At 45.7% G+C, this 26782-nt stretch overlaps 1 protein-coding gene across 7 annotated transcripts in view; it reads left to right on the top strand.

The window, feature by feature from the left end:
* The window catches only part of ntng1a (netrin g1a), a 101976-nt gene that overhangs the window by 61511 nt on the left and 13683 nt on the right, over positions 1-26782 (top strand). For 3 of the 7 annotated variants that reach the window (XM_048266107.1, XM_048266105.1, XM_048266106.1), the window contains exons 4-6: positions 11051-11223; positions 19343-19369; positions 26565-26732. In XM_048266107.1, coding sequence (XP_048122064.1) covers positions 11051-11223; positions 19343-19369; positions 26565-26732 — 368 coding nt within the window. Of the gene's footprint in view, positions 1-11050; positions 11224-19342; positions 19370-22713; positions 22759-24303; positions 24744-26564; positions 26733-26782 lie in introns of those variants that run through there. The other 4 variants (XM_048266112.1, XM_048266111.1, XM_048266109.1 and 1 more) reach the window with 4 other exon arrangements.

Below are 26782 nucleotides of genomic sequence, written 5' to 3'. Positions count from 1 at the left end.
ATAGTGTAGAGGAGAGGAGAGGGGAGAGAGGAGAGGAGAGGAGAGGGGAGGAGAGGAGAGGAAGAGGGGAGGAAAAGGAGAAGAGAGGAGAGGAGAGATAGATAGATAGATAGATAGATAGATAGATACTTTATTGATCCCCAGGGGAAATTCAAGAAACTGGGAGGAGAGAAGAGGAGAGGAGAGGAGAGGAGAGGGGAGGAAGAGTGGGAAGGAGAGGAGGGGAGGGCAGGCATGTAGAAGAGTGGGTAGAAGAGAAGAAGGAGAGGAAGAGAGGAGAGGGGAGGAGTGGGGAGGAGAGGAAAGGAAGAGAGGAGGGGAGAAGAGGAGTGGGGAGGAGAGGAGAGGAAGAGAGGAGGAGTGGGGGAGGAGAGGAGAGGAAGAGAGGAGGGGAGAAGAGAAGAGGAGTGGGGAGGAGAGGAAAGGGGAGAAGAGGAGGGGAGAGGAAGAGAGGAGTGAGCTGATTATACATTTAAATGACCCTGAAGCACGCCTCATCCTTCAGCGACACAAAGGCAAAGGCGTGGGGGACAGAGAGGGTGGCAGCAGGGGTGGAGAGAGAGGGGGTGACAGCATGGTGTTGTGGCCCCAGGAACTCATCCACCTAAGCATGTCATATAGACACAGCCATATAAAGGCTCTACATTGGAAAGGTCTGACAGGTTCTGGGAGAGTGTGTGTGTGTGTGTTTGTGTGTGAGAGAAAGACAGTCTGAGTGTGACATTGTTTTTTTCATGTGTGTATTTTTGTGAGTTGGAGAGACCAGGTGAGCCGCATATAGATGTAAGTGTGAGGGTACAGGCTTCTGTGCGTCAAAGTGTGCGTGTTTGGAGTGTATCAGCAGTATTGGGTGTGTTGTGTGAGTATGTTCAGGTGTGTGTGTGTGTGTGAATGAGTGTGAGCATGTGTACTGTACGTGTGATATTGTGAAATAGATGTCAGAGGTAAGGCAGAATGCAGTTCTGCGAGCTAGTAGCAAAATTGCGAGATTAAGTGTGTCTGTGTGTCTGTGTGTTTGTGTGTGTGTGTGTGTGTGTGTGTGTGTGTGTGTGTGTGTGTGTGTGTGTGTGTGCACGCACTTGTGTGTGTGCTGGCCCTATGTGTGTCAGTAATAGGTTGCATCCTGAGTGGTATGAGTCTAGTCAGTAGTAGGCAAACATGGCCTGGTTCCTGCAGGTAGACCAGCGGGCTGCAGATGTGAAGGCTGCCTGTCGGATGCGTCTCTCTCCCTTCAATCGGTGCAGCTCCCTCTGATCTGATCCTCTCTCTCACCCATACAAATCACACGGCACACCCACCCACCCACACCGCCTCAGATGCCTCTTTTTCAACCGGTGGAGATGGGGTGGCTTGGACACAGACAGACAGACAAGCAGACAGACAGATGGACAGAATGACAAACAGACCAGACAGAAAAACAGACTGACAGACGGGGGAAAAATTGCTGTAATATCCCTTGTTAAATACAAAGAGAAGCTGAAGGCTGAAAGGATAATCAGATGGACAGGTAGATATATGGATGAAGAGAGATGGAGAGATAGATAGAGTGAAAGAAAAGATACTACACAGAAAATAACTTCATTCTCTCTCAGTGGGAGGAATGGGACGATGGTGCTGATATACAGCACTGCTTTGTGAGTGGCCAATAGTGGACCTCAGGCGCCATGAATGACAAGCCAGACCAGTGAGGTCTGAATGACATCCTATTGTAATCCAGTGTAAACCAGTACAGAGTTGGGGGTTCATTGCCTAAAGGCAGAGAATGACCTTAAAAGAGCGTAAGAAAGTGACTGGGAAAAAGTCCAAATCCAGTGTCATTCAGGCCTGTTCAAAGGGGGGCTTCAATGTTTAGAGGGATATAAAAACTGGAATGGAATCCATTAAAGAATTTCAGTTTAGGGCATCAAACTTAAGCTTGGTTGTGAGAGAGAAGAAGAAAAAACAAGTCTTGATCTAGTTTAATTTTTTGCTCCCGTCACAAAAATGAAAGCGAGAGAGTCAATGAGTGCAGTCGGGCGTTCGCTGAGTGCTTCTGTGCTCACATTAAAATAGTCAATTTCCTCCATTGTGCCTAAGTGGGCATAGAAAAGGAACCCAGCCTTTGTTTCTCTTCCTCTCCCTTACTCCCCCTTTTTTGTTCTCCGTCTTACTTTCTGTCTTCTCTCCATCATTTGGTTGAACGAGCACATTCTGCGTTCTTGGTTCTTGGCCTACTTCAATTAATGGTGGAGCCTTCTGGCCTTGTAATGGGGGGAGGGGTCCCCTTTTTGCTTTGAGGCTTTTCCTCACCTCTCACCACCATCCAAATGACCACTCAGGGCTCTACGCTAATCCTCTCCCTGACCTCCCTCTCCCCATCCCATCCAGCCGGCCCACAGTGGCAAGGACGTCTCAATGTTAGCAAGCACAGAGCTAGTGCGCGCACACACACACACACACACACACACACACACACACACACACACATACACACACACAAACACATACACACACACACACACATACACACACACAAACACATACACACACACACACACACACACACACACACACACATACACATACACACATACACACACACACACACACACACATACACACACACAAACACACACACACACACACACATACACATACACACACACACATACACACACACACACACACACACACACATACACACACACAAACATACACACACACACACACACAACGGGAATAAACCCATAAACCCATGCACAGACAGCAGCAGATGCGCGCACACATAACTAAAGACCATCTTCTTAGTGCTTAAAAAAAGTGTTGTGTTTTGGACGTGGTCTGTTTACTCGAGGTCTGTCTACGGAGAGATTTGCAGCGAGTAAATGCTTAAGTGGAGAGTGTTTGGCTCCTCTTTGCCCAAATCTGGTGTGTGTGTGTTTTTTTTTTTCGCGCCGGTCTGTTCACGGGCGCGACAGCTCACCGAGTAGGACGGGTTGGACGAGACGGATGAGCGATGTGGCTGGTCCGCACGGTTGGAGGCTGAGTGTTGGTTGGCTCGCAACCTCCGGCACATCTGTACCTTTCGAGGAGATTGCGCTGATGGATTATGGGTCTTTAATCAGCACAGGGGGGAGGCCCCGACAATCTAGGTCTGGCCAACTTAGAGGACTCGCACCCTGAGGAGGACTGGATCTGCACTTCTTTTTTTACTTCACATCTTTTACTTCACTCTTTCTGTCTCTCTCACTGACTCACTCACACTCTCTCATAACCCCCCCCACACACACACACACACACACACACACACACACACACACACACACACACTATTCAATGTAGAATATGCCTCCCCTTTCACACCCATGTGCATTGCCACATTACATCTCATTATGTTTCTCTGCGTTCAGACTCAAATTTGAACACTTGCTCGTAAGGCAGACGAACCAATGATACGTAACACATTACAAACCATCTGACCATCTGCATTGGGGAAAATATGTTTTTCATTTTATTTCCACTAATGTAGTTTGCATTCAAATGCCCAGCGCATGGTTTTAATGCTGCAGCAATATATTGTTTACATTAGCAAATGTAAATAATTGTTTGATGAATATGCCTTTAAACCATATTTTCAGTGAAGTCACACATTCAGTCAGAGGTTAATTGGGATAGGTTACCTGTAGTTTGAAGAGGGGCACTGTCAACAGTAGGTACAGAAACAGTGCGTTGACTTGTGACTAGCGTAACTGTTGAATTCCCCTGTGGCATCCTGCCTTTCAAGCGCCTCCGAGTCGCACTATGCAGCGCTGACTGACAATAGGGGGAAGGACTGCAGATGAATAAATGCATGACACCAACCATTTTCAAGCCTTCCTTTTTTTCCCCATTGCTTCGCCATGGCACATCTCACAAATAAAAGACTGGGGGTTGGCCACTGGAAGGACGTTTTAGTGGAAAATATTGTTTGTCAATGACTGGGATATTTCTCTTTTAACCCTGGGCTGCTGTTGAATGGATTTGAAGGGCTTTATTTTGTTTTATGTACTGACGTTAGAGGTTGGTCATGGCGAGCCATTCTTTCTTTTCTCCTTAGTCAAGGCTGTATTTCTAGGAAAGTCACACTTCTTACAATTTACTGGACGCCTGTGTAGCATTTAAAGACATCTTGGAGGTATTCTGCATTCCAATGGATAAATTAAATAAAGACATTTTGTAGATTTTTTAAAATATGTTCACACTTTCATTCAGTCAATAAAGGCAGAATTTATACTAGCGGTATTTCTCCCCACTAAACCTTGGCATAATCATTGTATTTGTTTTCCAAAGGAACAGTGTGTGGCCATTCATTTATGCAACGTTTTGAGTGCTCAGGTCAAATGGTTAACCCTTAAAGCCTGTGTTGCAGGTTAACCACCACTGTTGATTAATGGGTACATAAAGCACTCAATATATGTATATAATTTTTAAAAATGTCTCCAAATGGTGTTAAATGCCAGTTTTTGTTGTTTTTAGCATTAGCGGGGTTTTTTTTACGCAATTCGATGATGACGTCACGTTGGGGGCTACATGATCTGCGCTTCATTCATTTCAATGCATTCCAATGGACATCGCGGTTACACTTTCAACATAAATTTTGTATATTTACACTTACACTGATATCAATTTAGTATTTTTTTCTCAATTTTGGGAGGTCTCGTTTTGGAGGGTATGTTTTACATTAATTCCTATGGGAAACGGTCGCGGTTACACTTTCAACATAAAGTTTGTATATTTACAATATACAATTTACAATTTACAATTTTAGTTTAATGCAATTTTCTGAATTTGAGAGGTCTCGTTATGAGGCTACATAATGCACCTATTCAGTTCAATGCATTATGTTTATAACGTTAAGACACTTTTTTTGTTACTTTCAGTGAACAGCACCGAGTGAAAGTCAACATTTTCTTTATATCTAGTGATAGTGATCATGTCGTTAGTTCAGATAAGTAGGCTACCGGGTAAACTTAGTCAGAAGATCAAAATATAAAGCATCATGATAGCTAGTGCTATAGGTCCCACCTGTGAGCCACCCCTGTTGTTGCAAACTTAGCAGCCGCCGATTAGGCTGGTCGTGTCTTCAGCATGAATACTTTCGATAACTACTCCTCGTGATTGATTGTCATTGACATCGTCAGGGTACGGCTTACCAAAGAGGGGGATAATAAGGGCAAGTCGCAGTTTGGCAGGTGCTTGTGTGGGCTGTGCCGTCCCGATGGAAACTGCGGTGGAGCTGCTGTAACTAGGGAAGCGAGTGCGTTTTGGCCGCTGGTCGAGGAGCTCACCCCGCGACCAGCATATGACATGATCTATCTATCTAGCTATCTATCTACCTGTCTATATATCTATCTAGACTATCTATATCTATGTATCTATAATCTGCGCTATCTACTGCTGAACACTCCCTTACTCGTCTCTCTTCCTCCTCTCTTGTTACTCTAAGGGTCTCAAGGTGGGCTTTAGCCTCCCCAAGGTGACGTAATGCAATGCATTGTGGGGGAAAGGAAAATCACTTCAAACCGCTGTGAAATAGTACCTGCTTTTCGTATTATATTCCATTTTGTGATACCCAACAACATCAAATACAATGGATAACAGTTTAAATGTTTATTACCAACAAGCAAATTGTGCAAATTCGTTGGAAAATGAACCCTGCAACATGGCCATTAAAGGTATAGGTTTTTGAACATTCTAACATAAGATTCCGTTCCGCAACAATTGAAGGTTCTAAAATTCTATGTTGAATTCAATGAACCCAGATATTCTTTAGAATGTTCATTTCCCAACATTCCTGTCACACCAGTGTGACGGTACTCCTTTGGACAGACTGACGCTTTATCTAACAGCCTTCACCCACTACTGGGTACATTTTCTCTCACTGGGCCCTCACCGAGTCCACCTGGGTTGCAGGGGGCGTTGTATCGGTGTGACAATCACTCGATTATATTGAACTGGGGTTGTATGTCGGGCAGTGAAACCATTCTGATAGACTCCCACTGCAGCTTGGTGACTCAGTTGGGACTGCTGTGTCTACCCTCTCCTTATAGTAGACACTGTGCCATCTTTCATAAGATCAGATGGCTCGGCCTGTTAAAGAAAAGAGAACAAATACTGTGTCAAGCTGTTTATTTTCTTGTTTCTGTCATTATAATACAAACACAGGTTTAGTTGACTATGCTTTGGTTTATTAGAGCTAGATGGCTCCTATGGCAACAGCTAATTGCATGTGCTCCAAATGTACTCCAAATGCTATTTTGGGGCCAAGACATTTCTGTTTTGTGTTACACTTGTTTTCATCTCTTAATTGCTTACTGGACAAATAACATATTTCCGGAATATTCCCTCCAGTCAGTGTTCGCTAGTGCTCCATCAGCAGCATGGCCCAGTAACTGGGCTTAATGTGACCAGGGTTGTCAGTGATCATTTTAGTAAACAAGTCCGTATTTGCTTTGTCAGACCCGCTGGAGGCTGGAGGTGTTTGTGTGTGTGTGTGTGTGTGGGGGGGGGGGTTTCTTGCAGTTTGCAGTGTGTCCCTCAGGGCTTAAAGATGTCCCCGAACTAAACTTTTCTCCCTGTCAAGGCCGCACTGACCGGGGGATGGAAATGGTTGCTAAGGGCCTTCTCGGGGAGAAATAGCAGCTGTTTCTCACCTCCCTCTCGTGCACTGTGGGCCAACTGAAGGCATTTCAGGGAGCAATTAGGCCAAGCGGTGTGATGGTGAGATCTGTTTATCATTAATGTGAGTTGAAGTGTCGAGGTGGAGACCTTCAGTGTCATTTGAAGATGTGCTAACGCTTAAAGGTTTTGGTGTGAGCTGTTTGTGTCTGTGTGAGGGGAAGGAGAGGTGAGAAGGGCAATGGAATGAGTATGGAATAAAGTAGCTATGGCTAAGTACATCCCAGATAGCTCTCTTCCATAATTCCCCCAAAAATCTGATCCCTGTGCAGCTATTGCAGGGTCTCTTTAGATAATAGAGTGAGTTATGTGTGTGAGTGAGTTATGTGTGTGTGTCTGTGTGTGTATGTGCGTCCTCACACACATACCCATTTCCTTATTATTGCAAATTACAGGAGCCTTTGTGCATGCTGAATAGGGCAAACGTTTATTTGCACAGCATTTGACCCAGTTCATTTTCCAGCAATAACACCTGCACATTTGATTAAATTTAATTGCTGCACTTACTTAGCTCACTTTAAGGCAGTGTAGCATTTACTCCACTCGATTGCCTTCGATCAGCCTGGTTAGGTGTGCATGGGCGAGCTTTGTTTCTGAGTAATTATGATTAATTATCCACAGATAGATGTGTCCACAGAGTGGCAGCCAGAAAACAACAGATTGCAGATACTCTTTTATCCTGGCAAAAATAGCCAAGGGGAGATTGAGAAAGAAGACAAAGTTATACTGATAATGTTTTTAAAACTATTCTCACTTCCTTGAAAGAGGATTGCAAAGTTTGTCGTTTTTTGATTTTTGCTGCCAATGAAATTGATGGAGAGCGTGCACTGTGTTCTTTCGCCTGCCCTCAGTTTTTGTCAATCGCACTTCCATTACTTTGGAGGTCACAGACGTCTGTGCTTCTGACAAGACGAGTAAGGAAGTGCACAGTTGCTATTCAACAGTTTCTATGGAAGATAAATAAATAACTCATCCTTTTTTACAACATGACTCTCTGTTTCATGCATTTCAAGGAGAACTCAGGAAGAGACTTTTCTTTTCTTTCCTGCCTTTGACAGAGAGTGAGAAGTGTGGCGGTGATTACCACCGCAGTGCGCTAACCCGCCTTGGCAGTGCAAGTTCGCCGTCCCATGGGCAGTTTCATGAATACATATTATGACCTCCACCAGACACGCTTTAGCATTCCCAATAGCGCTCCAGGCTAAGTTCCTCAGACACCGTGGCACTGAAGTTACAACACATGACTCTTTAGCAATAGCCAAATCCTTTTCTTGTTCAAAGTGGAGCAACACTGCACAGGAAGCTGGCACACCTTGATTGAAATGGAAAAATAAAAGTCTGTTGTTGAGCTAGGGAGCCCGTGAGAATGGGGGCCTGTCATTAAGTAGTTTTATCCCGTCGCCCGTTTAAAAGGCAGTGCACTTTCAAGGTGACAGGTCTAGAGCAAGAGCATTCCACTGCTAATTCTGATGCAACGATGCCAACACAAAAATAGACCCCTCCTGTGCCTGAAGCAGGATCCAACCCCCCACCCCCCCACCCACAATAGGCATGGAGGCTAGGCTCTTTCATTTACACCAGATTGAGATGTTCTGGGTGTCATGGAAATCCAAAGGTTGCAGGCTAAACTGCTCATGATGGAATCCCAGAGAGAACCAACTAGATGAGTCTGTAAACATAAGAGTTGTTTTCTCTCTGCTTGAGGCTCATGAAGCATCTAGCAGTCTTGCACAGATGAGTAAAATGTCCCTCTATTTGCCTTTATTGTTTGGTGATAATTTGCTGAGAAATGCAATGAAATTGGAACATCTTCACAGTTGATAGCGTGTTTGTATTTTAAGATTAGTGCATCACTTGAATTTTATCAACACATAATGGCTTCTGATCTATTTAATGGTCTCGCCCACAGCAACAACCAACGAGCATCACAGTTGGCTATTTCTTTCTTGTGTGCATCAGACCATGTGCCCACTTCTTTATGAGGTTTGTGCCTATGTACTTACAACCCTTGGGGATGATTTGATGATTTGTACCCCACGGCTTTGCCCCAAATAAATAAATAAATAAAATAAAAGCCCCCTTATAATGACATGCAAATCACAGCTTAGGAGAATAATGACCCATCGCTTATCCTGGGTGGGGTACCTGGCGTTTTTTAAGGTGCCATCCGTCAGTGGCAGCCTCTTCCCCCCAGCACCACTTATGCAGGCCACCCTCACAACGCACGCAGCGAGCATAATGTCTCCAATAATAGCCGCCCATAGTCATGCTGCGAGCATTTAACACCATGCGGCCCGTTTTTACTCGTAATTGCCATAGCGACCACGGCAGCCCTGCCGGCCCTGGTGCATGATGACGGGCGTTAGTTAGCTCGGAGAGAGCGGGTTTGGGAGAGCTGTTTGTTGTTTTAGATTGTCATATTTATCTGCCGGATCAGTCTAAGCATCTTAAGGCTAGCTGTGACCGGATCAACAACACCAGCTGTCGCTTAAAAGTCTCCTCACTAGGGAGAGAGTGTACAGTCTGCTCTCTCTCTCTTTCTCTTTTCTCTCTCTCTCTCTCTCTCTCTCTCTTTCTCCCTTTCCTTTCAGCATATTCTACCAATCAGCTTTTTCTGCCTGAAGACGTCTTTTCCAAGAACACGTTTCAAAAGCACTGCTAGCTGCCCTAGTAGTGTTTCCTGTGCGCCCCACAAACTTGTTCCCCCTTTCCTCTGCCGTATATTAATTTGCGGTGACAATAATGGAGGCGACAGGGCACAATTACTGTGAGGCTCATGAAGACAGATCGGCCTCTTAAGGGGCCCAGGCGACGTCTGCTCCTGTGTATGGGAGGTGTGTGTGTGTGTGTGTGTGTGTGTGTGTGTGTGTGTGTGGGGAGGGGGCTGACCGTCTATCCTGGGCCGCTGGGAGATGCACCAACTACCACTGCATTGCACACGTGACTCCCACCTCCATCTCCACCACCCCCCTCTGTACACAAGCTCCCAAATGGGGAGTGCAGTTACCAGCGGTCTCCAATACCCACACAACCCTCGGACTTCAGTCCCCTGTGTTGGAGGAGAGGTTTCTCTGTGTAATCAACTCACTTTTGCTCTGCCGCACCATAATCAATGGCATCATGTTTTTTTTTCTGTATCTAGAGAGACAGTTTGGAAAGCTGGACTTTTGTGTCTGGAAGTGATTTAAGGGTAAATCCATTGGCTGATTTTGTTTTTTTTTCCCCTTTGGCTTTCACAAACCCTGTAATGAATATTTAGTGCTTTAGCTCAGAACACCCCCTCATGAGGTTTTGAATTTAAAATTATCTGGATGTGTCATGAAGACACGGTTAATTTTTGTGGCATCCTAATTTGTTTTCATGTTGCGCCATTTTTACTGTTCAGCTCCTGTGCTTATTAAACATGCATAATTAACAAAATAGTTCTAACTTTGCAGGAAGTTTGATAATTCCTTAAACTGTGTCAATGAATTAATCACAAAACCACTAAGGAAAAAAAAGGTATTAGTTTTTCACACCACAAAATAATAAGTGATCTGGCAAACGATTGCTGTAATAATGTGATGCAGCCTTGTGTAATGTGTTTGTGCTGCCGTCAGTAAGGGTTTAAGGGTGCACAGTTTTAAGCTAACAACATGGCTAAGCTTCTTTAGCGAGACCTCATTATGTTTTAATTTATCATTTAGCACGCCCCGGTAACCCTGTGCCCAGCTAGTCCCCAATGCTCCCAGCCTTATCGGAGACCTGAGAGCCTCACAGGGGACTCTTAAATCTCCCTTCGCCATCCCCACATTATGCGACTCCGCCGTGCTTGTTTCATTTAGCATGTTTAGCTTTCCCCCCCATTTTTTGCCTTTACTGCAAATGTGACCTCACAGCAATTATGTACTCCCCTGGGGGGCAAGTTATCTTTTTTCGAGTGGGGACAACGAGAGACGTGAGCGAAAAATATGTATTGATGCAGGGATTTTTGTTTTGTTTTGTTATTTCGGGTGAATTCTTGGTATTATGTGCTAGCTATCTTTTTGAAGTTCGCCTATTTTTTTTTTATTTGTCGGAACACTTAAGGTATACCCTCATGCGATGCATATGTGGACACCTCTGGCTGTACAGATCAATCTGTAGAAATGCAAATATTCCCCAAGGTCACATTGGCCTTAGTGTGCCTTTCTCTCATCCAGCCCTCATGTTTCCAGTAATAGCTGTGTGAGGTTGAAAGACTTACCAAAAATCAATGATCTTTTTTTTAATGTATTTATATATATATATATAGATATACATATATAAATATATATATATACATACATTTTTAATTTGTTGCTTGTCTCTCTCTCTCTCTCTCCTCCCTTGACAGATGCAAGTGCAACCTTCACGCCAACAGCTGCGTGTTTGATAAGGACAAGCTGAGTTGTGAGTGTGAGCACAACACCACGGGGCCTGACTGTGGCCGCTGTAAGAGGAACTACCAGGGCCGGGCTTGGAGTGCTGGCTCCTATCTTCCCATTCCCAAGGGCACTGCCAATATCTGTGAGTTACTCCACACACACACACACACACACACACACACACACACACACACACACACACACACAAACACACACACAAACACACACACAGCCATGCACACAGAGAGGGATCTATGCCTTTAATGAGATCAGCAGGTCTTTGAGCACAGTCTTGTGTGCTGTGAGCTGGTGTACTGTAGCATACCGTGTACTGTCTTCTCCTTCTCCTCTCCTCTCCTCTCCTCTTTTCTCCTCTCCTCTCCTCTCCTCTCCTCTCCTTTTTCTCCTCTCCTCTCCTCTCCTCTCTTCTCCTCTCCTCTCCTCTCCTCTCCTCTCCTCTCCTCTTTTCTCCTCTCCTCTCCTCTCCTCTCTTCTCCTCTTTCTTTCTCAGTCCCTCTCTCTCTTTCTCTCTTTCTCTCTTTCCCTATCTATCTCTCCTTCCATCTATCTATCTATCTATCTATCTATCTATCTATCTATCTATCTATCTATCTATCTACCTACCTATCCAATCAATCTAGCTATCCCTTAGCAGCCATCTTGCTGTGTTTCTTGCTTGTTTATCAATGTCATGTAACTTTTGTTGGCTACTGTGCAGAGCACTGGCAGAGCAGTGTTAGAAATATCTCTATGAAGTCAGCCCTCTTGTATTGTGGAGCTAAGTTGTGGCTGTCACTTTGGCATGGATGTCTCTGTGTTGTGAAACAAGCAGGCAGGAATGAGATTGGTATTTTATATTAAAACCATACACAGCGGTCTTTTTCGTCCCCTATTATTATCTGTCAGCCTTGGTCTGTGTCTCTGCATTTTTCGAATAGAAATATAGTTGGTCATTTAAAACTATTTCTGATGCACTCACTAGGTGCATGGTAATGAACTGGGATGACTGACTTATGTGAAATAAGAGTTAAGAGAGGTCTTAGTGTACCAGCATGCCACAGGAAAAAAACAGCTGTCAAATGTTTACAGTCTGACAGGGGGACTGCTGGCCTTTAGAAATGTAATGCGGTCCTAAGAGCTTCCATACACCTTCCAGGCAGCTCAGTGCTGTCCAGATGGTGACTGATGGCAACTGTAGGCCCCCTAAACACCACGTTATCCCATAAGTAAGTGGCTGCCATTAAATCAATGCCATATGTTGCAGGGCTCAATATGATGCCATTGCCTTATTTATAACATGTTTAGAACACATTAATAACTTCTTGTTTGTTGTTTTGATCTCTACCGTTGCTGGTTTGTGTTTAGGCATATCTAGCCCTGCCTCTGTTATGGTCCCACTGCCATGCAATATTATACATTTTGGGAAAATTCAAGGCATCCATAACAGAAGTGAGATTGACAGGCTGATATTAAATGAAAGCCCCCCCCCCCCACACACACACACCTCCTCAACCTCCAACTGCAGTAAGCTAAGAATCCCAGAATCCTTCACTTCCCATAAGTCTGTTATTATGCTCTGGGTCTGGGCTGAGTAAAGAGAATAAAACTAAATCTATAACACAATAATGCTATAGTCTTTGCCCCTACCTCCTCCTCCCTTTTCCCCTACCTCCTCCTCCTCCTCCCTTTTCTGTCTCTGACAGAAAAGTCTCCACACTCGATTTGTAATTCTAAAGACCTGATCAAACTCTTTCTCACTTTTTTTTGGTTTGTGATATGCCAAGCATATGGTGGCCCCTATTGAGACAAATTAGGGCGAGATGGAAATTTAATTAAGATTTAATATCTTTTTATGATATACATCAAGTCGTCTGATGTGGTAATGAGGGCAATGAATCACGGCAGCGTGTGATGCTACGCGGCGTCCCTTCGCCGCTACCCTATAAATATATATGTGACTGTCAGATCTGAGCCCACCAATAAGTAAGCTTTCCTCCTCAGAGGACGCAGGTCGAACTGACGGAGAGGAGGAGTGGGACGTAGAGGGGAGAGGGAGAGAGAGAGAGAGAGACAAAGGGAGGGAGGGAGGGAGAGAGAGAGAGAGATGACACCTCCACAAGAGAGTGAGAGATATAGAGAGAGAGAGACAGAGGGAGGGAGGGAGGGAGAGGTGGATATCAGTCTCTGTCACGCCTAGTGCAGCCTGCTGGGAGGGACAGGCGCTGTGTGTCGGTGGCAGGGGGGTGAGGAAGGCGTGGAGATGAGCAGAGGAGAGGAGAGGAGAGGGAAGAGAAAGAGAAAGAGAGGGATCAGGTTCACAATTACTCCTGGCAGTCCATTTCAAGGCAAGCCAAGAGGCAGCAAGGGAAAGCACCGCTGTTTTATGTATTTATCGCCCGGGAAGAATTTATTCTTGAAGTGTTCTATCCTGCCAGAGCTGCTTTGACTGGCCCAAATACAATTGGATACATTGGACATTCAGACATGCCATAGAACATTCTGTTTTCTATTTAGTATGTAGAGCACTAAAGGGAAAACATTGTCTTGAGTTTGTACAATCCAATCTATACATGTATGTATGTATGTATGTATGTATGCATGTATGTATATATGTATGTATGTATGTATGTATGTATCTATCTATCTATCTGTACTTGACTATTTGTATTCTGGAGAACCTGTCTTGTCTTCAATGTCAGAAAATGTAGAGCATAATATTACATCTTCAACCACAGAATCTACTTTCCCTTGGTGATGACTACAAGCAGCCATCTGAGCGGCTGGACAGTGTGAAGCGGTCTTCTTCTTCTTCACAGACTTGCAGACTTGTGCTGTGTCCACACTGTGTTCAGAGGTTTGGGGAAATGCTATTGACTACGAGCCGCCTCGTTCGAGTGGGCTCAGACTGTGCTTGTAACACTTTGAATAAAGCTCAGCTGGCATTGTGGCATTGTGAATCAGCCAAGGATTTAAGCGTCCAGCTCGGAGTGACACACAGTGTAGATTCCACACGGGGAGTTAACACTCCATCTTGACCTTGGCCCTTGGCCACAGGGATAAGATACTACAGTAGCTTTTACATGTCAGACATGGTACAGCTTTTTTGCCATTCAATTATTCACTGTTACAGTTGTCTTTATAGTGCAGAACCCAGCTAACAAGGTCTAAAAAGATTATATTATGAGAAGATATGCAATAGCATCCAGATTGGCATGAAGAAGAGTTTTTTTGGGGGAAATATAAAGAACGACTATCAGATAGAGAGAGAGAGAGACACAGAGAGAGAGAGAGATAGGGAGAGAGAGAGAGAGAGAGAGAGCAGGTACAGAGACAGAGAGACAGAATAAGTGATAAAGGAAATAAGTAATGGCAAAGTTGAATGCTCCTTATGACAGAGCATCTGTTGATGGACTTCACAGTGTGAGTGATCTGCATGAGTGTATTCTGCAGCCGATTGCAGATCATGGCCTTTCTCTCTCGTTGCGCTGTGTGTGTGGGGGAGGGTGGAGGAGGGAGGGAGGTGGATTTTTAATTAGTGAACATTAGTGCAGAGCTGCCAGATGTCAGTGCGTCTCTATGCCATTGTTATCCGTGCGTCCTTGAATCAAAAAGCTGCAGTTCAGAGGCGAAATGCAGGACAGATGTAGATCCCCCCTTCCCTCCACCCCTCCATCAGTATAGAGATAACAGTAATACAGTAATTAGAATAGCATTTTTAAAAATCCAGATAGGTTATTAAAAATCTAGGTGGGCATCAGTGGGGACGATGGCACTGGTCAGCATCCCCTGGGCAAAGGCACGCATACACAATTACAGGCCAGATGCAAGAAGAAAATACTAAATACTTTACTTTCTCTGTCTCTGTCTCTGTCTCTGTCTCTCTCTTTAAGTGTGTGATCTTGAACTGTAATTACCGTTGTCCTCTGTATTAGTCTCTGGAGCACACAAAGCTTGCGGTAATTACAGCCAGGTGGCCATCTTGTTGGCTGTGCAAAAGGGAGAGGTGCGTGTGCTTTTTTTTGTCCAAAGGACGTATGCATTATCTGATTTATTCTGTTCAGCGAGTTTGTCTCCTGCAACCTCACTTACTCCCGCAATCCAGCAGCCACGGCATCTCTGCCAGCCCATCTTCCCAGGGTTGTTCAAGTGCATTCATTTTCACTCTTATTTTATTCTCTTATTTATTTCTTCTGCATTTGTAGGAGCAGGCAGAAGCGCACGCACGCTCGCTCTGTGTGAAAGTTGCAGTCTCTCTCACTCTCCCGCTCCCATTCCCCCTTTTTGGGAGGTGGCTGTTTTATGCTCTCATTATTTCCCCCTGAGACCCATCGTGTTGACTTTGTCCCCCACCTACCTCCACCACCCCCATCCCTCTCTCGCTCTCTGCAGCTGCAACGGTAATCTCTCTTTCAAATATTTGTTTCTTCCGTCTCAGGATTTCTCCACCGAGCTCCTGTAGTCACATTCTCGGAATCTTAACAGCGGCGCGCACAGACTCGGCGCAGCCACTTTAACACTTGCCAGCTTCAATACATATCTATTCCGTTCTCCTTCCCTGCCTCGAGGCGTTCCGATGGAGCGGCAGGGAATATTGTGGTACAGGCCGGCGTAATTTCGCTCCAGAGGAATTCCCGTGGAACTGCTCAGGGGTGACTGGCGGCGTGGTGGTGTGGCTGGGTGGGATGTTCCCCGGGCCTTGGGCAGCCACACTGCACTGGCAGGTCTTGTCACGGGCACAGGCGAGCGGAAGCATGATGATGGATTGCCAGGAGATGACGGCAGCCAGGGAACGTAATTACCAACTTTGCCCGCGGTTAAAATTTAGGAGATAAGCACCCCCTCTCCCTTTTCTCTCTCTCTCTTTCTCTGTCTCTCTATCTCTCACAGTCTCTCTTTCAATCTTTCTTCCCCTCGCACTCTTTTCTCTCTCTCTCTCTCTCTCTCTCTCTCTCCCTCTCTCGCTCTCTCTTCTTGCTGCACTGAGCAGGTGCACCAAAAGCAAACATCCAAGATATTGTCAAGGTCACCATAGGATTTTCTTTCTAAACACCATAATGAGGCCCACACTAGGTATCTGCGATCATTTCAATGACACAGGCAAAAACAAGGAGAGTGAATGAAATCAACAATAGTGCAGCCTGGGGCGCCAAGGTGCTATTTCCTCTTGCCCAATCAGAGGGTGGTTAATTGGCAATTTGGCTGTCCAGTGAAAGGCGAGCATAGTGGTTGTATTCTGAGTATTAGCCAATGGTAGTACTGAGAGGGAGGCATCTGGGCCAAGACCTTGATGTAGGCCAGGACCGATCTGGTGCCTTACCCAGTGAGGGTTAATTGCCTTCTGTCAAGCACTGGGACAACACTGGTAAATGGATTGTCAGCAAAACACGTGTCTAGGTGTGTGTGTGTGTGTGCGTGTGCGTGTGTGTGTGTGTGTGTGTGTGTGTGTGTGTGTGTGTGTGTGTGAGCACAGGGAAGGTGAGGGAGGAAAGAAAAATTGTTTTCTGTTTGTGTGTGTTTGTTTTTTTTGTTATTCTGTTACCTATTTTAATGGAAAAGCACACAGGTTTATTTGGAGGGAAATGCAGTTCAATTCTTTTGCCGACAGTGTTTTTTTGTTGTTGTTTTTTTGTTGTTGTTTTTTTTTTTCAAATGAAATATGGATGACAGATGATGATGGAGTTACAGTGTCATTCAGGGGTTTTGTTGTTTTGTGTGTGCCTGTGTGTGTAGGTGTGTATGTGTGTGTGCGCGTGTGCGTGTGTACTACCATGGCTGTGTGTGTGTGTCTGTGTGTGTGTGCGTGCATGCGTGCGTGTATCTGGGCGTGTAAGCCCTTTTCCCCTTTTTTACAAACACGTACACAATATTCTTGTGTACCTCGTGCATGAGTGCACACACATATGTATACAGTTCATAGATCTTTTCTAGTGTTCCCACCCGAAGCTCTCATTTCACCTGTCATCCATGCCGCCCCACTCGCTCCAACGAGACGGCCTGATCTCGAAGGCCCAGAGAACAGATGATAAAAATCAATGGAGCGCTCCATAAACATAAGCAGTCCTAATGCGCTCCCTACGACCGCAGCGGCCAATTAGACGCCTGCCACGGGGGTTGTAATAGAAGGCACTGGCCAGGAGCGAGTGAGATTGAAAATGATTGTGTTCGTGGATTAATCTAATGAAGTGACACGAGATAGCTAGCATCTGTCTCGAGGCTGACGCATGTCCATAAAGCAGAATTATGCAGGCTAACGGCTCCAACGGTTCAGCATGGTGGAGGCTACGCTATGCTTAGCATGGTGCAAACAGTAAACACACATCAGCACAAAACACACAAACAAATGTGCACACACGCACACACACACACACACACACGCACACACACACACGCACGCACGCACACACACACACACACACACACACACACAAAGTGGCCTTTTCTTTGTTTAGTTCGGAGAAGAGATTTATAGCACAAGCCTCCTCATGTGTGCATGAGGTGCTTGTAAAGGGGGTGTATTCTATTACAGGCGACTGTTTAGCAGGTACGGATAGCAGCGTATGCATTTCTGCCATTTCAGCAGCACTTTCCTGTGCTTATGATTTTGTCATCATTTCTCCACAACACGCCCCCACCTCCCCTTCGGCCTCCACCCTCCGCCCCAACCCCTTTCCCCACCCACCCACCCACCCACCCACACCCATTAATGGCAGAACTGCTGAAAATGTCCCTCAGCGGCTGTGTTTCTTGCTTACTGTTTACCAAGGACGTGTGAGTCTTGTTGGCTACAGTGCAAGGCAGGGCAGTGGTGTTTACATAGGGGTCGGCGAGGTGCTAGAAAAGTCTCCATGAGTTCATGTATTGTGAAGGACAGCATGCAGACAGACAGGCAGGAATAAGATTGGTATTTGTTGTTAAGGCCATTCTTTCTCAATCTGTCCATCTATCTATCCATTCATCTATCTACAGTGTCTATCTGTCCGTCCACCCATCCACCTATCTATGTTTGTCTCATGCTAATTTTGTGTGACTTCTCTCTTTGCCCTCTCACCCCGGCTCTGGTGCGATGTGTTGCAGCGAGAATGTGGAGGTGCCACCCCCCCCCCTCTCTCTTCCTCTCTCCCCGGCTCATATACCTCATTTTTCACCCCACCCCAAAAAGGTCATGAAGTTGGCCCCTAACCATCCCTGTCAAGCAGCGATCAAAGGGAGAGAGATTAGGAGATGCTGCCTGGATCAATGGGCACATGGTGTGGGCCCTAGCCCACCCACCCATCCACCCATCTACCCATCTACTTGCCTGCCTGCCTACCTGCCCATCTCTGCTGCCGGGGGCCCATGGAGGCTCCCCCCCACTGCTGCTCCAGATCCAACATGGCGAGGAAATCCTCCAGGCACCCTAAGCGCAGTGGGCCGCTTGGGCTGTTTGATGATGGCTGGGTGCCAAGGCAGAGTCTCCTCACTGAGAAAGGATGTGGGCGAGAGAAAGAGAGAGAGAGAGAGAGAGAGAGAGTTATGGATATGAAGAACAGGCAAGATAAAGTTTACAAAAAAGTGAGATAAAGGCGACGCTGAGAAAATGAGGACGGATGGGTGTGAGGGTGACGCTTTGGCCTCAGAGGCTGTCATTCCTCTCTTTATTCCCCTTATGTACTGCATGTGGACGCCCACTTACTTATTTACTTGTGCCTTTTTTTTTCTGCTGTTGTCAGGCTTTGTTCCGTGTTTCCTGTACACGGCCCTCGTGTGGTTTGACACGCTGAGAGGCGTGCGCCTCCAAAACCCGCAAATTAGCTGAGCCGAGGACACTTTTCACAAACCATCAGCACATCTTTCGCCCTGCTACTGCTTGTGTAACAGGCCGGCCGCGCGGTCAGAAAAAAAAATTGGAGTCCATATGGAAGTCGTGGCTCCCAACGCCCTGCAAATTTCCCTCACACATGCAGATTTGCCTTAAAATGCGCGTCAGCCTGTCTTTGTGTGCTGTGCCGTTGACTATTTAGCTGTACACTCACAGTTGGATGCCTTGTACACAGAACGGCATGACAGCTGCAAATGGTGCATTAGAAAACATGATTGATCTCAGCCACCGCAGATTTCCCCAGTGATGTAGCATCTTTACAATATGATTGAATCCATCTGTGTAATGTTTGTACATGTATTCGTCTGAGTAAACATCATGTAATGTCTTGTCACTGAATGATGAAGGATAATGATGATGATCACTGACCATGTTTCTCTTCTTTTGTCTCCCTCTCTTTTAGGTGTTCCAAATAATATTGGTCCAGTTAGTAAGTACTTTAATACAAGACAATAACAAACAAACCACTGAAGCTTGGCTTTACTCTTTTTGTCCCACAAGTCCACTTGGTGCTAAGTGTTCATTTCTGGCTGGTGTAACCCTTCAGTTAGTTCACAAAGTAAGAGATCACCTGTAATTGAATTGGAAACATTAATTAGCTGCTAGTTCATTTCAGTTTCCAAACAAACACCCACATAGCTCGCGGGCCAACTGCCGGTTGTGTGGGCGTTCTAATTCGCATTCAGAAACGACAGCCAAGGCTGATGTGTGCATGCTAAACTGCCTATTGTTTTTTTTTTTTTTCTTTTTTTTTTCATTATATTTTATTATATTTTATTATTTTTTCCGCATTTCTGTATGCATTATAAATAAATGCCGCACTGGCTTATTGAAGTTGGAGACCTCTCCCCCTGTATAATGCTGGAAAGGTCATTTAATATGAGCGATGCTCTGCCTATTATCAGCAGCGGCCAGAGGCCTCCGGAATGCAGACTCTCCGCGATGGGGAGGCTCGACAGGAAAAGAGGGAGAAAATACGAAGCGGCAGAAATATTGAACGAGTCAAAGTGCAGTGGAATGCCGACTTCATTTCCTGTCTTGTTCCTCAGTGTGTCTACTCGCATATGACAGGCTGTGCAGCCAGCATGTAGTCTTTGCTGCGAGGGCGCTAACAGAGCCAGAACAAAAATCATATAGCAAAGACACCAAAGATGTCCTTTCCTCTCTTGTAGATTTCTTGTGACATTTTACGTTGACCCAGAGGTCACACTCTGACAGAAGTAAAAATTGAGGTTAATCTGGTATTTTCCACAATTCTCCCCTTTTTGCAGCATTTTTTTTTTGGTCACACATCTACAGTATGAGAAAGGGTTGCAGTCAGAAGTCAGAAACGAACACCAAGACCAAGTGCTCTCTACCTTCCCTGCCTCCGTTGCCTTGCTGAGTATTATGTCCTGTGGCCTGTGCATGTGAGCTTTGCTATGCTGTACTGTGCTGTGCTTTGCTGTGCCATATTAGAGCTGCACGCCCATTACAAATTTTAGTCAATTACCTCACTAGCCTACCCTACATCACTCAATCATTCACACCCCTGACCTACACGGAAGAATCGACATTGCTGCATGTCCTTGTCTACTTCTCAGGAAGGACTGACTGAACTATTCTGCTTTCTTAAAGCCACATTTTTGTAAGTATTTGGACGATAGTGCAGTAGTAGTGAAATACAGCAGGGTAATCTCCAGATGCAATCTCTTGCCAAGGGAAAACACCCCGCACCATCCCCCAAAACCCCATAAAGATTCTATTCCCATTCACTCTTCATAAATCTTCAAAAGTGGATTTCCAGAGGAAGGGGCATCAAAATCATGAAACCTAACACCTGAAGAAAGTGGACAGCACATTTCTTTTTTGGATGCATCTGGAGGAAACGTCTTGCAAATTCACACAGACCTTGAGGGGAACACCCAGGGTAGGGGGAAAAAGAGAGCGCTGTAGCTTTTCCTCTCTATTGCTGTCTGAGGGTAATTGAATTCCTTATTGACTTCTCTCAATTCTATTTCAAGTTTATTAAGTCAGACAGAATTGCCTAATGCAGACATTAAGGCAAAATTAATATTTTAAAATACCATTCTGCCAGCATGATATCGCATTTCATTATGGGAATGGCATTGATTAAAATCTGTCATTTCTCATTTGGGTGCTCATATCCCCGAATCTCCCCCCTCAACAAAAATGATTAAAACTAAACAGATGTGATAAATATCAGATCTAATCAATCAATTAATCGTCTTTATTATATTTTGGCTCATTACGTCTGGTGTCTATGTGTGGAAAGAGAATGTACATGACAACAGCCCCATGTGGTGTTGTCCTGTTACAGCGGACACCTGGTTGTCTTGTCAACTGGAATTCTGGGTGTTCCTTGCAAAGCTGTTCTCCCACAGCTAAAGCACAATGGCAAAGTGAGTCCTTTCTGCATCCTGTTGGTTACCAGTGCTCCATTTCCCCAACTTAATATGCAGCCCCATTTCCGTCGCTAATCGCTGTGTATATAACGTCTGAATCGCAGGGCATCACGTCTTTAATTTCATCAATTATTCTTTATTTGTTCATTTCTTTTCTGGTTCATGGAGCTTGATCTGAAAACACACCCCGATTTTGTGTAGGACTATGGTTTTAGAATATGAACTTCACAATTCTTATTATACATCTAGAAAATACTTTCTGCAAACACAAGAACACAATAAAGATCACACAATCACAAGTCACAAAAGAATGAGAAATGAGGCCAGTGAATCGGTTCTTTTTTGAATGTATCCTCTGTGTTTGGTATGTTCATGTGTGCCTGTGTGCATGCACCCTGCCCTCACCACCCCTCTTGAGAGAGTGAGGGACAACAAACTCATGTGATTGAACTTCATTATCCGTCCGACCTCATGGCCTTACACCCATCCCCAGCCATTCAAACCCACGGCGGTCATTCACAGAACAGAGCAGCGGACCGCAGGCTACAGGACATGGGAGGCGGGTAGAGGAGGGGGCAGTTTTTTAGAGGAGCGGAAAATCTGCTTTTGCTTGACACAGCACCATTTCACCAACCAATGCATCCCCTTCTCCACCACCACAACAGCTGGCAACTCCACCCCCACCACCACCACCACCACCACAACATTATTTCCCTGCAAAGGAAATAAAGAATTGTATGTAATTATGAGGTTATGCTTCACAATCAGTCATTTCCCTCCCTATTCGCAGCATCCCACATTATTAATTCATTGTTATTCTCCTCCTAGAAATACACTGTAATTAGATATTGATTGAATAATCAATTTGATGGATTGAACAGACATCTCCCAACAGCCCTAGATCAACATATACACAGCACTGCATGTGTGTGTAAAGAATGGTGGAAATAGAGCCATAAAAAGATGTCGGTGATGGCCGGTACACATTAGCCATTAGAACACTCTGGCCATCTCTTGTGTCCCATTTGTGTTTTTTGCTTTGCTATCATTACCATCTATGCTGAGAGAACGTTAGTTAAGACATGGAACTGCACAATTACATACAATGTCTGGAGCCGTGTGCTACTGCTCTTGGGTGGCCTGCATCTATTGCTCGTTTCTCTGTCCCGGCTTGGCAGTCACCCGTCGTGCAAGAGAGTTATGCGTCAAGCCCCAAGCCAGAGGTGTTTTTTTTTTGTCTAGATGTCTTCTATGTCCACACGTCCAGCCTTTTTCTAGACATGATTCTTACCCTAATGCATCTGATGTGCAGCAAAACTCCAAAAAAAGTGCATCCTAATAACTCATGGTTTCTCCCGATTGCATGCAGTTCGCCAGAATGTCTCGTCCCTAGGGGTTGCTAACCGAAATCAAGGTAGGATACACTTCAAACTCAGATGAAATCTCTTTAACCCCATCTGCCCCATACACAGAATCTGGGCAATGGAAATAGCCTTCTTTTTTTAATGACTTGTTTGAAATACGGTATTCCTCTGATCCAATGGAAGGTAACTACAAAGGAGTATAACTCAAACTGCTTTAGCTCCTAGTTTCTGTCCAGTTGTATTACTGCTCTGGAAGACTCTGGAGTTTTATCCTTCCCTGTGCACCCAGCAGCTCTACCAAGGTTCCGCACTCTGCATCTCCTTTACAATCTGCTTCATAGTCCCCGCAGTGCCCCCAGCCTGCACAGTGGCCCAAATACAGCCCCTCACCCCCCATCCAAAATCCAGCCAGCCAGCTAGCACACACAGCCCTACCCATGGCAGCCAGTATCCCTCTGATTATCCCCTCATTCTAATTAGCCGTGACACTCTCAGGGATTGGGAATCCTGTCCCGGGATGTGGGAAGCTGCCCAGGGCTTTCACTAAGTTTTTTTTCTTTTCTTTCTCCCTCTCTCCCTCCACACAGATTGAGTTCAGGCATTCTCCCTCTCTCCCTCCACACAGACTGAGTTCAGGCATTCTCCCTCTCTCCCTCCACACAGACTGAGTTCAGGCATTCTCCCTCTCTCCCTCCACACAGACTGAGTTCAGGCATTCTCCAGATAGTCCGCGGTGCATAAGCAGTAGCTGACAGGGATATGGAGTGGGGGAAACAGAAGACATGGTGGTGGGGAGGGGGGCACCTTATTTAAACAGCTCCCAAGATATTAAGGCTTGTCATGTCAAATAGAAAAAAAAAGAACATTAATGAATTCAATGGCTAAAATGCATTGATGGTGAAAGAATAATTCCAAACAGGTTTATCAGATCACAGAGATGTGGCTAGCTTGGCTGGTGGGAGAAGGGGTGGGTGGAGTAAGAGCAGGTTTTGGCCAGTTGGAGCTGGGTACTTGGAGTGAGGCTGTGAGAATGGGAGAACGCCACGGGTGGCTGCTGCAGGAACAGCTAAAGCCTTCTGTGTCCCAGTGGGGGCCGCCTAGCTGCAGTGAAGAGCCAGTCATGCATACCCCTCACACTTCAAAGTTTGTCATTAAACCAGTAAGGGAGCGGGTTGTCTGTGCCTCTGGGCGCATGTAATGGCATTGTCGTGACAGTGTTTCGTGACTTGGAGCATAAAAGGGTGTGATCGCTGCTTGCTGACTAAATTAGACAAAGTGAGGTCCTGACATGGCGATGTACTGAAAACGACCCAGTGTGTTTCTATTTATAATTTTTTTAAACTTGTTTTGAAGCCAAAACTTGAAAGCTAAGACACGACTCGACAAAGCACGAACAGAAATGTCATTTTCTTCATGTGCGCTCATAGTATCTGCACTTTAAATGCTCATCCGCCCCACTCCACTTCACAGGAGTTGGATGTAGAATCACATCACTTACGTTCAGCTTTCTTTATAAAAACAAGTCTCAAGTCTCAATCTCAAGTCTCAAGTCTCAGTCTCAATCTCTTTTTATTTGTTTCCTTTGATTTGTCCAGTAGCTCCGCAAGTTTCTTTGTCAACTGTCCCCTCAGTCCAAGTTGCAAACAACAAGAGAGGTAGGACTTCTGCGATTCATACAGTGTTCCGTCCACACCCCTACGTCCACACCCTCTGTCTCTGCCTGTGGTGTCCAGCGTCTCTCCCCACTGTATGAATCTGGAACGATCCTTGTGTGTCGTAGGACCCCCCCTAACGTTAAGCCTTCTTTCAACCCCACTACTAATCCACAGTGTCCCTCAGATGTCTTTTTGGCCGTATCTAACACGGGGCGATTTTGTGTGTGTCTTTGTTCAAATCGGAAGGATTGCTCAGGATTTGGTCAACCATGAAGGTCACCTTTTTGGAAGGTTTTATTGTTGCAGTGTATAAACAGCAATAGCGGTGGACCGCATAGACATACTGTAGTACATGCCAGTGTCCAGTTGTCCAGTCCAGAGTGACCATCTGACTAAAGGTTTTTAGACCATTTTTAAAGTAAAAGACTAACTGATATACCAGTGTTGGCCGCAGCGTCCAGCCCTCTGTCCAGCGCAGCTGTGAAGGCGTTGCAGAGACAAGTCTTTTTTTCTGAAGTGGTTAAGGAGCTAAAAGGGGTTGGGGTTGATGAGGCTTGACCTCAATCCACATCTAAGTAATTAAAATCCCCCCCCCCACCCCACACCACACACACACACACACACACAACCTTCTAAGGATAGACATCTGTTAGACTGTGACACAAGACAAGCACTGTCCGTTCACTCCTACCGACACACACTGTACACACGCGCTCACACACACACACACACACACACACACACACACACACACACACAGAAAGAGAGAGTGAGAAGCACTACACTACACTACACTACACTACACTACACTGCACTACACTACACTACACTACACTGCACTACACTGCACTACATTACACTACACTACACTACACTACACTACATTACTCTACTCTACACTACACTACACTACACTACACTGCACTGCACTGCACTACACTGCACTACATTACACTACACTACACTACACTACTCTACTCTGCTTCTCAATCTCCACACGTCAGCATGACAGCGTGTCCAAGACTGAGCTTTTGGGACTCAGATGGCCGCGCTCCACACCAGGCTTTGGGAAGTAGTCATCCTTGACCACGGCACAATCCAACTTGACTCACACGGCTAAATCCAACTGGACTCACATGGGGAGGCAGTGGATGATATATTTTTTGTCTTTCTCTTTCCATTTGATTTCTCTCCATGTTTATCGTTATCACTGCTGCTTTATGTTCAGCCCATCCACTCATCGGGTTACATTCACATCACGTCTCAAATCTGCATCTGAATTCATATTCATACAGTACTGTACGTGTCCATACCCTGTTTAACGGTCAGTTTAAGTCAGTGTAGGTCAGCAGGTCCAGTCTTTGACACATGCTGAGGGTTAGCACTGATCGTCCACTACGCTAGTCAAGTTCCAGCTCCTTTTCTCTCCCCTTCAGCGTCCCTCTCTCATCTTCCTCGTCAGCTGAAATCAGGCCGACCGGCCTCATGAGAGAAAGGTGTGGTGTGCCACCGATGTAAGTTTCAAACGGCGGAGACCTCAGGTCCTCGCCACGTTTGAAACTTACGTCTGCTCGTCATCTGACCTCCTTGTCTGGTCTTTCCTGTGTGGCGTTTGTCTCTGCTGCTCTGGCTTCTCTCTCTCCACCACGTGGACAGTGTCCTCTCTCGCTCTCCTTCCTCCTCCCATGCATTGTGGTGTTTCTCTCTCTCTCTCCCCTCTCTCTCTCTCTCTCTCTCTCTCTATAACATGCTTTCTCCATGAGTCTCCAAGGTGATCTGACATCTAACACGGCTGGGCTGGATGTGGCAGAGTTCGGCTGCAGCTCACCTCACACCCCTCTCTCTCTCTCTCTCTCTCTCTCTCTCTCTCTCTCTCTCTCTCTCTTTCTCGATCACTCTCCAACTCACTCTCACTTCCTCCCTCTCTCTCTTTCTCCCTTCTCTCTCTCTCACTCTATCTCTCTCTCTCACACTCTCTCACTCTTATCGCCTTCCCAAACCATACTAACCTTGCATGTCGTGACTTAACAAGAACAAATCCGTCTGACCTGCCTTGTTGGACCACATGCAGACACCATCACACGCACATACTGCCTATGAATGACACATATGGCCTGAACGCAGGACACGTCTCTCTCCTCTGCCCCCCATCCCTCCCTCCCTCCACCCCCTCCCTGATTCCTCTCCTTCCCCTTTGCAAGACTGCGAGTGTTTCAACCACGCCAACCGGTGCAGCTACATCGAGCTGCTAAACACGGTCATATGCGTGGGGTGCAAGCACAACACCAGGGGACAGCATTGCCAGTTGTGCAAGCAGGGTTTCCACCGCAATGCCTCAGCTGAGCTCGAGGACGAGAATGTGTGCATAGGTCAGTCCCCTCACTCCACCTCACCCCCAGCGTCCATTTCCCCTCATCCC

This window comes from Alosa alosa, chromosome 16 (genome assembly GCF_017589495.1).
Source record: "Alosa alosa isolate M-15738 ecotype Scorff River chromosome 16, AALO_Geno_1.1, whole genome shotgun sequence".
Taxonomy (NCBI): Eukaryota; Metazoa; Chordata; class Actinopteri; order Clupeiformes; family Clupeidae; genus Alosa; species Alosa alosa.
This window is presented reverse-complemented; position numbering and strand designations above follow the sequence as displayed.